Genomic DNA, 13,193 nt, shown 5'->3' on the forward strand with positions numbered 1-13,193 from the left:
AACGAGTCAAGTTTAGATGGTGAGAGTCATTTTAAGGCTGTTTTTGTATATTGCGACTACTATCAGCACGTAGCTCCGCCCATGGACGACCTCGGAGATGCAGACCTTCCTAGGAGTCATTGATCTTAGTTTACTGGGTCAAGTTCTTCTTCTTCGTTGAATTTGTTGGCTGTCTACACTTTGTCGCACTGCTGTGATTTAGTAATGTATAAGGGTATGGTGTGGAAACGCAAGCAAGATCAGAGTTTACTGTACCAAACTGAGCTGAACAAACCGGACCGCTTGGTGGAAACGATGCTTTAAAGGCTTTATATGTGATTTTTCAAACATAAATATAATAGAAATCAAGTATATCCTCTGAAAATAACTCTGAGTCATGACTGTCTACAATGGGTGTAACACCCGAGTCCCACTGTCTGTGATGTTTTCAGAGTTTTCAGAGTCCTATCTTCACTTTGTTTACATCGCTCGCCCGGCCGGCTGACTCCTCCCCTCACGTATAAAAGTTGTTTAATTGAGGGACTAGAGAAAAGAAGAATAACATACTGTACTCACTGCTTAACTGTGTTTCTAGATCACGCTCATTTCAGGTAAATTTACATGCAGTGTGAAGATACCAGCATAATAAAGATCGCTAGCATTAGCATGCTAACACAACAATGCAGCGCAAGTTGTTTTGGTTTCATGCTCAAGGGCGACATCTGCTGGATCAAAAAAACACATATGAGACCACGACTACGGGGCATTTTTCACACAATGCTGATTAAACCTCAGTAGGAGTGAAATCTGTCTCTATTTCAGAGATTATAAATCAAGGTCTTTGTGGTTTCACCTTCCCACTCAGGGAAATAAGTATTCAGACCGTTGATGTCAATCAGCACTGATTGTGTAGCCAGAGGGGAAAAGGGAAAGGGGAAGTAGTGACAAATAATACTAGAGCATTCAGACTATAGTGGAAAGACCCAAGAAGAGTTTCTGATGCTTTAGATAAAAATAAACTTTGTGAAAATAACAATGAATTAAACATGGAAAACCACAAGTTAAGCTTCTTCTTGTTCGACGAGAAGAGGTGTGAAATCATAAATGTGTTTTGATATCGTTTATGAAATAACTTCCGAGAGTTAAAAGTTCAGCCCTGCAGGATGCATATCATGTTTTATCGGATCCATCTAGCAGCTTATTGAATCATCTCTGTTTTTGAAGGAGATTTAATGACCAAACTACCTGAAATGACTTTTCTTAGGATCCATCTGTTTGTGGGCAAAACTTCCAAACAGAACAGACATCTATTCCTCATCTGCATGAAACATCTCATTAACACATTGAATATGGAGCATATCATGTAGAGTCTATAATCCTTGTTGCAGCGGATTTGGGCTCGAACTTCGACTCGGCCCTTTGTTGCATTTCACCCCCAACTCCCTCCTGCCAACATTTCCTGTCCAATAAAGGACACACAAAAACACTACTGGCAGATTATGTGGAGTAATTGGTTCAACTCTTAGTGTGATATAATCTTGGGTAACATAAATACAATCTGTGTGATAAAGACGAAGCCTCACATGTATAGGTATCATTTATTAATCCCACCATCTGAAATTACTTTTACACTCTGCTATTGAGACATACACACACAAATAGGATCCTATGAACATGCACTAATGGAGAGATGTCAGAATGAGGGGCTTCACATGAAAGAGCACCAGAGCTCTTCTTGCTTAAAAGGCACTGCAGCAGTGTTCAGGAAGTGAACTGGCACCACTCCATCTAGCAGATAAATTTCCAGACTTGGTCCACACCAAGAAATGAACCAAGACGCAACCTACAGTCTTAAAAAAAAGGAAATGAAGCCACTGCGGAAGTGCAAAAAATGGGGCAGCAGTAGCTCAGTCCGTAGGGACTTGGGTTGGGAACCGGAGGGTCGCCCGTTCAAGTCCTGGTGCGGACCAAGTATGGAAGTTGGTCTGGTAGCTGGAGAGGTGCCAGATCACCTCCTGAGCACTGCCGAGGTGCCCCTGAGCAAAGCACCACACCCCCTCCCCACCACCAGCTCAGGAGCGCCCACTGTGTGCCGCTCCGTCACTCTGACATCTCTGCCTTAGTGCATGTCCAGAGGATCGTGTGTGTTGCATGACTAGAGTGTAAAAACAGAAATTTCCCCTTGCGGGGATCAATAAATCAATAAAAGTAAATCTTAATCTTACATCCTGCCGTTCTGAGCCCCCTGCAGGAACAGATGGCTGATGTCACTCATGCTTCATCCATTAATATTTACAGTCTATGACTTGTGTTCACAACCCAAGTGCCTGCAGACTGATCTACTGCCTCCCCCAAGGTGTGTGTGTGTGTGTGTGTGTGTATTTGTATTCAGAGGAGACTCTACAGTCAGCTTTAAGCACATGTTTATATTCTCTCACACACACCATCCAATCAATAAGAGCTCACTGCCTTAATGTTACAGCTGGAAAGAGGCTAAGACATGCCAAACAAAACGAAGTACAGGGATGTTGACAGAAAGAGAAATACACAGAGCCAGCCGTGATACAGAAAACAATGTAGAGTGAAAGGTTGTGTGTAGGAGCAGATCTGTCAGTATCAGATGTTTTTAATAGCAGCATGTGTGGGGAAAAAAACACAAGAGAAACTCCTCTGACAACTCATTTGATTTTTGTTCTGGAAACATGAAAACAAACTCCCCCGTTAGTGAAATAGAAATGTGTCTAGCGAACCGCCCCCTCTGCAGTGACAATAAGCGTGCGTGGAAAGTGTTAAAAGTGATGCATGGACACCGTTAGTAGCAGCTGAACATAGCATGTGACAAAATATATTCTTTAAACAAATAAATTACTAGAACATTCAAACAACACAAACGTTGAAACATTTTTCAGTAACAAATTCAGAGTTCAACAGCAAACGGCCCTCTCAGATCAAACCAGAGTTCCTGTAAGACACTGCCACCAAATGTCTGCTCAAAGTATTAACCCTGTCCGCTTCCAGAAGGCAGCAAACAAAAAGCGCTTACATTCATCTCAACCGACATGCATGGTGGTCTGTTTCAACCACACGGTCTGACACTTTTATAAAACCAAGGTCATTTCCTTTTTTCCAAACGTGAAACGAAGAACTCTGAAAAAAGGTGAGTACAGAAAACGTTCAAACATTAGAGTTTTGAGATGGCCGTCAGCAAGGAGCCGGTCAGGACGACAAAGGACGCCAGCAAGAAGACGAAGCAGTTGGATAACCCCTGAGGGAAACAAACATCAGCGTTAATCAAAGTCTCTCTCCAAGAATTTAAATCAAACTTTTTCTTTTACAAATTTGCAGCAGTGCCGTCTCCAGCTAAGACATCAAGAGGCGTATTTTGAAACTTCAACTGTACACTTTAAAAAAAAAAAAAAAAAAAAGGAATATGTAATGCATGAGAGCTGGATAGTGATTCTTACCTTTATCTCTTTAAACACCAAACATCCCCACAGTGCTGCAACCAGACCGTATCCCTGCAGAGACGGAACAAAAACAGTTTGAGCACAAGCAACCAAATATCATCATTTACTTTGTCTGTTTCCACTTTGTCTGTTTCCACATCACCCACATTATGTTTACCAATAAGCACAATCTACCTGCACCAAATGAATCATTGAGAGAATGAAACTGAAGCAGGGCTGCCTTAATGCTCAGAAATCCTTCTCCTGTCTTGATTAGTTCTTGTCTTCTGTAGAGGCTAAGCTGACACTTTAAGCCATGGAGGAGCTGCACCTGGATTGTCTAAACGCTAAGCGCTACCTCGTCGGATGCTAAAAAGAAAGTCCACATCAAATGGCCTCGTTGAAGATGACATTTGTTTATTTTACATTCATAGGCACCACATGACTATATAGACCAAAAAAACAACCGCTTGTTTCTCTTGGTTACTTTGATTATCTGCTCCTACAAATTCCTTAATTTTTGAAAAAACAAGATCAGAAGAACAGATGGATAGATTTTTCTTTAAAAGGAAAATGAATCCTGCCTTTGAGATTAAAAAAGCATTTGCAAAGTCGTGCCACATATTAAAGCACATTTTAGTCTTCATAGAATCTTTTAAATATTTCTGCAACTTGAAGGCAAGAGAAAAAAAAAAAAAAGAGGATAGAGACGGAAAGCTCATATTCATTTCATATGGTATGTATAGTTTTATTATGCTTAAACTTACTTTGTGATATTTAAATGTCTAGGAGCTAGATGTTTGTGGGGATGAAAGCGGCATTGTGTGTTTACATGTTGCATTAACAGAATGAATGTACTTATTGTTTGCCAAAGAATAGCTACAGTGTAAGACTTTGTTTAGTGTCGTTCAGTCAAAAGCCAATGATCTCCATGTGCAGGTTTAATACCACACCAAAGAAGGGCGGCTTTGTTTCGAGAGCGAGGAGAAATGAAGAATGAGGTCCTTCAGAGGTAACAAAGGGGCTACACGTATATACATTACGACTGTATGTTGCTCCCTGTGTTGTTTGTCCCCGCCCACTTTCCGCTGTCTTCGGCTTTTCTCTACTATTGATGACTCGATGGGGTGCAGCTGGCCTCGGTGCTGAGAGGCTTTTAGAGGTGGAACTGCGGTGTGGTGCCTCTCAGTCAGGGATTGTTGGTTTAGTCCTTTATTGTCTTTTGTTTTGTGTCTTATGAAAAGCCCTATGTTTGACTTTGTTGAGGTGTATGATGTGCTTTATTGGGTCGACGTGTGGGTTGTCATCAGCCACATAGGGCCGCCTAATGGTGAGGTGTAACAATATGTTCTTCAGGAAAGTAACTTGCATTTGTTTTAACTAGGCGAGCATGAAAAACTTGAACTATGCTGAAGGCCGCCCATCAGGTGGCGATAAAGAGGAACACTTTCTGGGGCTCAGAGGTTAGCAAAAATAAAATCCAAATTTAAAACAACAATGACCACATTTCATTTTACACTTAAATACTCATCACCTTAAAGCAATAAAAACAAACGTTTCATTTTGTGTTGCTTCAGTTAAATGTAGCCCGTTTAAAAATGTAAACCTGCTCTTCTTTGTAAACTAAAAGTGAACTTAACTGTGATGCCAGTTCACCTCTGTCGCCCCCCGGTGGTGGAATGAACTTCCAAACTCCATTGGATCTGCAGAGTCCCTCTGCACCTTTAAGAAAAAGCTAAAGACCCAGCTCTTTCATGAATACCTACTAACTTAATGATGATGGTCTCCATATTATTGATGATGATGATGGTAATGACGATGGTTTTTTGTTTGATAACGACGACTTATAAGATGGTTTCTATACTGATTAGAGCTCTCAAGAACTGCCCTCAATGTTGTGCTTTTCCTCTGGTCACTTCCTGTCAGCACCTGTGTGTCCAATCAGACTCAAAGCTGATCGTTTGCTCTTACTGACATTGTTCCCTTTTTTCTAGATCCTTGCTTGTGTTGTTCTTACTCTCTGATGTACGTCGCTTTGAATAAAAGCGTCTGCTAAGTGAATTGTAGAATTGTAGCTCCAAAGGCTGAGGGGAGCCACACAGAGGGAGCTAATGTTAGGTCTGTAACATTACAAAGAAGAGCGGGTTTACATTTTGAAAACTATATTTAACTGAAGCGACAGGAAAGGAAATGTATGTTTTTGCAGTGATAACGAAGACTGTTGGCTAGACTCTCTAAATGACTCACCAAGCATGTATGGATAAAGTCTAAAGAACACAGCTTACTCATCCAGCTTCAACATTAAAGACGTTGATGTGAATGATGAAACTGACAAAAAACACCGTCTGCAGTCGATAAAGCCTACAATGTTCATCGCACTCAGTGATTGAAAAGTTCAACTGTGGCAAAAGTTTTCATGACAAAGCTTAATGCTTAGTTTTAGCCTCCAGAGTGCAAGAACAGCAGGTTCTCCCATCCAGCATTTAGTCTGGGTCAAGACATCTTCACTGTAATTGTCATCAAAAGGAGCTCAAGAGGTGATTTTTCTCTGGAGAGAACGCCCCCTTTTTATAAAAAGGTCTACACATCCCCCTTGACCAACACTTCACTCCATGAAGACTCACTTCACGGTTATCCTCGGTGCAGAGAAGTCAAATCCTAATACTTTTTTTGTCCCTTTGACATTGTTCATGCACTACTGTCAGGCTAAACTAGTACAAAGAAAATGTCAAGAAAAAATGTGACGAGTGCATCAGCTATTTAATGATGCACTCTAAAGTTGTCATCTAGCTCCACAAGCAGAGATCAGAAATGACAGAATCTCAAAAGGATAAATCATGTAACGTCTGGATGCTGCTTTCAGTTTTATGATTAGATGTGTTGTTTTTTTTGCTTTGAATGAACCGGCCTGTTTGCCATGCTGGTGTGCTTGTGTTTGCAGCTTGTTATCAGAGTGACTCTAACGAGGTTCATCAGAAAACACAGAAATATCGCCACATGGATCAAAAACTGAAACCTCTGAAAAAAAACATGTGTCACTTGACTCCCAACTTTAACATATCGGAATTTCTCCCTCAACACCAAGCCAAGTGCTAATTGGAGTCTCTCTGGTATAAAGAGACATTTTATTGACAAGCACGCTGTGCTCTGAATACATGATCTACTTACTGCCGTGACGATAGGGAAGGTAATAACTGCACTCAGGTAGTTATTGGCCAGGAACCAGCAGTATGTTGCCAATGCCCACATCACGCCAGACAACATACCTGAGGAGCAGAAGAAAACAGAGTGCCCTTAAAACATGTTCAAAAACAACAGCTGGGTAAAATGTTGTAAAAAAACATAAAGTTAAAAAGGAGAAAACGTGATGAGGATGGTCACATACAAACAGCTAAAGGGTGGGGGGGGGAGGTGGTCGGTGGCTGGCTACCCAAAGTTTTCTTCTCAGTAAGAATCTATAAAATGTGTGTTCAAAGGGAGCAAGTCTTGAAATAAAGATCCGCTCTAAAGCCAGCTGTAAAGCAGGGGGGCTGATCTAAACTCACAGGCTCTCTGTTCCTTGCCAGGTTTTGGGTCGGCTGTTTGCCTCCAGCAGCCTGGATCAACACACCCACAAACCCCCCCGGGTGGATGTGTTCACACATGCAGACAGGAAGCTTCTGCATTTCATCTCATTATTCCTGACTCACACTGGAGCTATCATTAGACTCTCTGGTTGTCCATCAAGTACAGGAGAGCGTGTGCTTTGCAGAACTAAAATCAGCCGGTGGCATGATAGTGTAACACTGAAGCATAGTGAGGGACATGTGCGTTTTGCTGAGGGAGCAGTATGTTGTTGATATATTTCTGTTTTCCAGCCTTTTCTGGCTTATCCCGTTGAATGAGAAAAGTCTGGCTGCACCCTTATCACAAGTTCTGGTCTGAATTTGGGCATTAACAGATTTTCTGTTCAGGCTGTTTCATGTGAATGATTATTATCCGCCTGAAAGAAGTATTAGAGTTGGACAAGAAATTCAGAATTTGAGAGGAAATGAGCACTATTGTGTTTTCTTTTCGTATCAGGTCGTTTCTGACTGTTAATAACCATCTTCTGAGGAGTACAACTTTTGTCATGAAGAAACTACTTATTTAATTTCTTAAATTAAATTAAACTTCTAAATAATACCCTGCAAACTAAGTGAACAACAGATTTAAACTTGAGTCATATAGTGCTCTTGAACATTCACAAAACTTCTGAAAACTTCCTGAAATTGTCGAGGTGAGCTGCATGAGTCAGGTTGAGCAGATGTTAGAAAGCAGTTTGTAATATATTCAATAAACTTCACATCAAGCGAGCAGCAGGACCGGAGCAATCTCCAAGCACTGACTGAAATTGCTTCATTATGTTTTCTGTTTTTGCCAGATCTTTTGTGGATGCGTCATACTCCACAGGGCAATGATATGAAAACAAATGGTCATTACAGTGCCCGACTCTGTCGCTTCTTCTGCCACTTCTGCATCGTTCTTATCATGTCATGTCTTGCCTCCTGAGACCGCCCCCCCTCCCGTCTGACAGTCCTGTGGGTGAGGGACATGTGTGTACAGGCGACTGATGTCCAAAAGCTCCAGGAACACTCGTAGTATGAAGGGTCATGATGAACCCTGAGGAACGCCACAAGCCGAAAACGCATCAGTCTAATTTGTTAATAAAGTTGATCTTCATACTACAAGTGCTGCTGGAGATTTTTGACCTCTTCAAGTCTTTCACTTTTCATGCACCTTGATAGTTGGTGAAGTTATACCAGTAAATCCCACTCTGCTTCTTCTGAACAAGCAACTGAGGAAGATTTCAGAGGCTCTCTTCCTGATATGTTCCATTTCCTAGCATTGTTTAAGGAGTGTATATGTGCTAAAAATGGGCAATAATGACTCAAAAGATCCTGGTGATGCCATAAAGTATCTCTCTGATAAGTGGTGTGTTACCTGGTAGGATGGCTTTGGAGTAGACTCTGGGCCTGTTTCTCATGGCAGCACAGTAGATGGCAAAGTACAATGTGCTCGCGACAAAAATACCACAGCACTGTGCGTACACGTAGTCCAGGTCTGTGAGGAAAAAAAACAAAAGATTTGAACATTTTTAAACCAGTGAGTGAATCTTCTTGAAGGTTCAATCAATCACGTCAGGTTGGTTCAACGGGTTCACATGATATCATCAATAAGAGAGAAAGCTCAAGAGACACATTTGAGCAGCAGGACTTTTCTTCTTTTTTTTTTTTTTAAATCCTGGATGCCTCTGCCATTAATGAACTTAAAAAATAGGATATTAAGCCTGCTTCTCTGGAGGAGCCTGTGTTATTTATACACCGAGGTTAGAGAAGTCTAATTAGATTAAATTTACTTTATTGACTTCAAGGGGAAATGTGCCTTCGGGCAAAAGTGCAGAGAAAACAAGCAGCTCTGTGCAACCTTGAAAAAAAAACAAGCATATCACAAGACATGACAACCATAAAAACACATCAAGCAAAGCATTAAAAATAAATTAGGGCAACATTTTAATATCACAACATAGAAGCTTAAAAACTGCCTGACACTGCACAACATACCAAAAGCACTGGCTCCCTGGAAGATGCAGTCAGTGCAAGCAGAGCGAGCTTTGATGTAGAGGATGGGCGTGAAGGAGGAGCCGTACAGCAGGCCGGAGAGCACGGCCAGCATGCAGCCGCTAGAACACAAGCCAAGGAAACACACTGCTCTGTGATGGATGGGTTTTAAATCGCCACTGACATCAAGTGGAATTTGTTTAATTTGCGCACTGCATACACGACTAATGAAGATGGATTCTCAGGAATTATTGTGCACTACATGTTGGGAACACTTTACATTTCATGAGCAGAGAATTTAACAGCCCACAGTGAAGACTGTGCATCACTTACACTTTTGAGTCATTCAACAGGTCTGCAGAATTCATTTCCTCGTGTTTGTTTGTAATTTAATTGCATGCTTACATCACCCCTTGATTATTTTATCATACTGATGGTACAACTAATTTCCCAAATGGTATCAAAGTGTTTTATTTATGATGAAATGATTTACTGAATTATGTTTTGGAGAAGAGTTTCCTAAAGGATTCATCATCGAGATGGCCTGCAGCTGTATCCAAGACCTCCAGTGAAAACCTTAAGCTTCATTTCAAATATCTCATTCTGTATTTCTCTCTCCTTAAGGAGCATTTCTACTGATTATTTAATCAAAAGTCAATGTTTCATAAACCCTTCCTTGTCTACTTGCATGCTCAGTATTTGTACACACGCAGCTCACTGACTGCTAATCTGTTGAGCTCACATGAACCGCCTGGTCTTTGTTCCGATTATGTCGATCCAGAACGGTGTAGAGCTCGGCCCGTTGATGCCTGAAACGGGTCTCTGCAGAAAGAAACAACATGTCAATATAGAGGCTTTTAAAAAAAGACATTGGTGTCAGTAGAAGGCAAGAAAACAAGAAGTCGGAACGACTCACTTTTGAGAGACCGAGTGGCAGGAACTGATCCTCCTAGAGAGAATAATAGTATGTCTTTGAGCATGATGTCAGAAATAACATTGATTTAAAAAGGTGAAAACAGATCAACAAACCACTAATCAATGTACTTACTCTGTCGATAAGTAAGGGGATGGTTTCAGAACTGTTATGCAAATCCACGTCTGATTTCACAAAGAAAAAGATGAGGCCGCTGGAGAAAACACAAACGTCAGGGTGATGATTCAACACTTTAGTCGAAATAAAAGGAGAGCTGAAAACAGCAGCTCCTCGACTGGTAAGAAAGTGGGAGGCTTTATGTCCAAAATGATACCTGAGCAGACAAAGCGCCGCTCCACAATAATTTAATACAGGCCTGGAGACATCCTGAGCATTAATCCCAAACCAGCCAAATCTGTGAAAAACAGAAAAACACTCTTATTTTCTTTTTTGACAAACAAGAAAAAAGAAGCCACCCTCCTACTTATGACATGGGGTTAGAGCTATTATTACAGGGCCCGACAATCTTCTTCCCTAGGTGCCTTAAAAAGTTTTGTTCCGGTGAACATCATCCATCAAAAGTCAGCAAAAGAAAGTTTATTTATTTTCCACTTACCTCGTACTGGCCCAGCCCATCAACAAACTAGAGGATCCCCAAATTAAAACCCCAAGACTGAGGCCGACCGCTTTGACAATTGGAACAACTAGAATATTCCCTGAAGCAAGAAAAGATAGGATAGTAGTTAGCAAGTAGGCACATGATATAAATAGCAGAGCATCACATGCTTTACCACTCCAGGGGGAAATGTTCTCTAAATACATTTTAAATCAGACATTAAGGAAACATGCTATGTTGAAGTGCTGGCTTCTCTCACAACAATGCAGCAGCCAGTATGTCCTCCTTCTAACTTTAGATTCTGCTCCTGAATGCTCTGGATTTGTTTGGACCAGAGAAGGTTTTAAGTTACCCCCACACGGCCGTTTTGGATGCCCCTCGGTTTGCCAGATATGAGAGCAGTTATCAGGTCAACAGGTGTTGCAGCGATGGAAGCGGGCAAGAGAAGTGGTTCAGATAGAAGTGATTGTACCCGACCTAAAAAGCCTCTGCATGTTTCTAATAAGCTCCACGAGCAGAAACGTGCTCAAACTAGGATCAATATTGGAGATGCTTTTGAAAAATGGAGAGAGGTTAGAACACAGAAAGGTTTACAGACCCATGCAGAGCTGGATAAACACTGAAGCTTCAGAGTCCACCACATGGGGACCTGAGTGAGCATCCACTCTAGAGAGGAGGGGGTGGTGGGAGACAGCTCTCTACAATGTTTAGAATTTGGACTGCAGTTCCAAATTTTCAGAGTTCCATATTGCTCTTTTTAAGTGAGGAACTTTTGGGTTAATGTTTGGCAAATTGTGTAAATAAAAAGGGATAATTCATCATATAATCACTTTTCCTTTTTTAGTTAATATTTGAGGAATCAGTGTTGATATCAGTCCTTTTTTTAACCAGCTGAAAAGTCTAAAACAGGAGCTTTAACATGGCTTTACAACATGATTTTCTTTAATTCAGTGTTTCTCATTATGGACTAGCCTCAGGACTCAACATCTACTCCATAATGACAAATAGCGACCCAAGTTTCTGACATTTTTCAACCAATGGGATTTATTCGGAACAAAAAAAACGTGGTTAAAAAGTGCTTCATAGTGCTAGTAGTTAGTTTGCACGCCGCATTGACCGGAGGCTGTTGTCCTCGCAGCGGGCAGCCCGGGTTCAAATCCGATCTGTGGCTTGTTTCCTGCATGTCATTCCCTGCTCTTTGTCTCTTATCTCTAAAAAAAAGGCATAAAAAGCCCAAGAATGATCTTCAAAGTGCTTCATATAGTTTTTGATTTAAAACATTTCTAGGCACTAATCTGAAAATGGCTCCATAAAACACTTTTAGGTCCTGACACACCAGTTGAGAACCACCGCTTTAACGTGATGTCATCTCACAACAGCAAGAGAGACCCTGTGACCTCATACTAATAAGTGACCAGGTAGCTTAGAAGAACATGATTTAAATGTTTCCTGTTTTGGATAATTATAAAATCAAGTCACACATTTTGGCTAAACTACGGCACAAACACAGGTGAAATAAAAATATAGCACTGACAGGCAGCAGTGAGGCAGCAGTAGAGTGTACTTTACTTTGAAATATGAAACTAGGAAACATCAATGTCCCCAAAGCTTCTCTCATATCTCTTAGCAAACAGAATCAGCATCATGTTCTGAAGTTGGACAGCAGCAGCGTTTTTTTTTTTTTTTTAATTTTTAAATTGGATCCCCAACTTCCGCATCCAAACATCCAGCTGCACTCTCTAAGAAAACTTAATCCTCTTGAAACCGACCTGGGCTAAACCACAAAGAACACTAAAAGAATGATTGAAGTTCCCCAAAATACCTGTGGCCCAGATGAAACCTCCGAGCATCGCAAAAGGATGGAACTTGGGTGTGTGAAGCATCAAGTCTCCGAGCATAGCTACGACCCAAATCGCTGCGCAGGTGACCCACTGAAAAAACATACCTGTGGACACAGAAGACAGGAACATCCACATTCAGGAGTCAAGAAACAGTAATACCACAACGATGAAAATATATCATAAAGTGTAAAATCTTAGAAAAGATTCACGGGCTTACCATCTCCTGTCTCTATTCTTTTGACGGGAACAAGGTTGCTTCCATAGAGCAACACAGCAACCACATTTGCAGTAATTCCATAAGCAAAATGAGTCATATTGGTGGAGTTAATAGTGTAATTAAATCTCCACATTTCTCCAGATACAACATTTTCGATTTCTGAAATCATGTAGAGCAACACATACATGTAAGTTATTTGATATTAGCCAACAAACCCTCCCAATAAATCAATCACAGATACAGCCTACATACCTTGTCCAGTACCATTTTCAATGCCCTGACAAATCACAATCAATAACCCAGAGACACATAAAAGCAAAGGTACGTATTTTGCCTCAAACATTTTAAAAAATTGAATATTTGTTTTCTTTGATTGCGTAAAAAGCCAGCAGGAGGCCGCGTGCCGTGCGTCTTCAGGGTCGAGGGGTTTCTCTCATCCAGGTGCCGCCAATTATCCAATCAATGAGCCTGACACATAGAGGCTGCAGCGAATACATGACCGAAATGAAAATGAAAAGCCCAATCTCACTTTCCAAAGCCTAAAGCCGAGGCACCATCCCTGCGCTCACATGCTGCTCAGATGTTAAGGGTTCCCAAGTTAG

At 41.2% G+C, this 13,193-nt stretch overlaps 1 protein-coding gene across 1 annotated transcript; it reads right to left on the reverse strand.

The window, feature by feature from the left end:
- Window positions 1-2,385: 2,385 nt before the first annotated feature.
- Window positions 2,386-13,193, reverse strand: LOC110003856 (transmembrane protein 144). The gene is made up of 13 exons (XM_020659420.3): window positions 12,844-13,193; window positions 12,592-12,750; window positions 12,356-12,478; window positions 10,534-10,633; window positions 10,252-10,332; window positions 10,053-10,131; window positions 9,921-9,953; window positions 9,747-9,826; window positions 9,008-9,126; window positions 8,388-8,507; window positions 6,594-6,691; window positions 3,444-3,497; window positions 2,386-3,244 (listed from the first exon to the last, which is right to left on the reverse strand). Exons 1-13 carry the CDS (start codon window positions 12,932-12,934, stop codon window positions 3,161-3,163), a joined length of 1,221 nt encoding a protein of 406 aa, XP_020515076.1. The 5' UTR covers window positions 12,935-13,193; the 3' UTR covers window positions 2,386-3,160.

This window comes from Labrus bergylta, chromosome 9 (assembly GCF_963930695.1).
Source record: "Labrus bergylta chromosome 9, fLabBer1.1, whole genome shotgun sequence".
Lineage (NCBI taxonomy): Eukaryota > Metazoa > Chordata > Actinopteri > Labriformes > Labridae > Labrus > Labrus bergylta.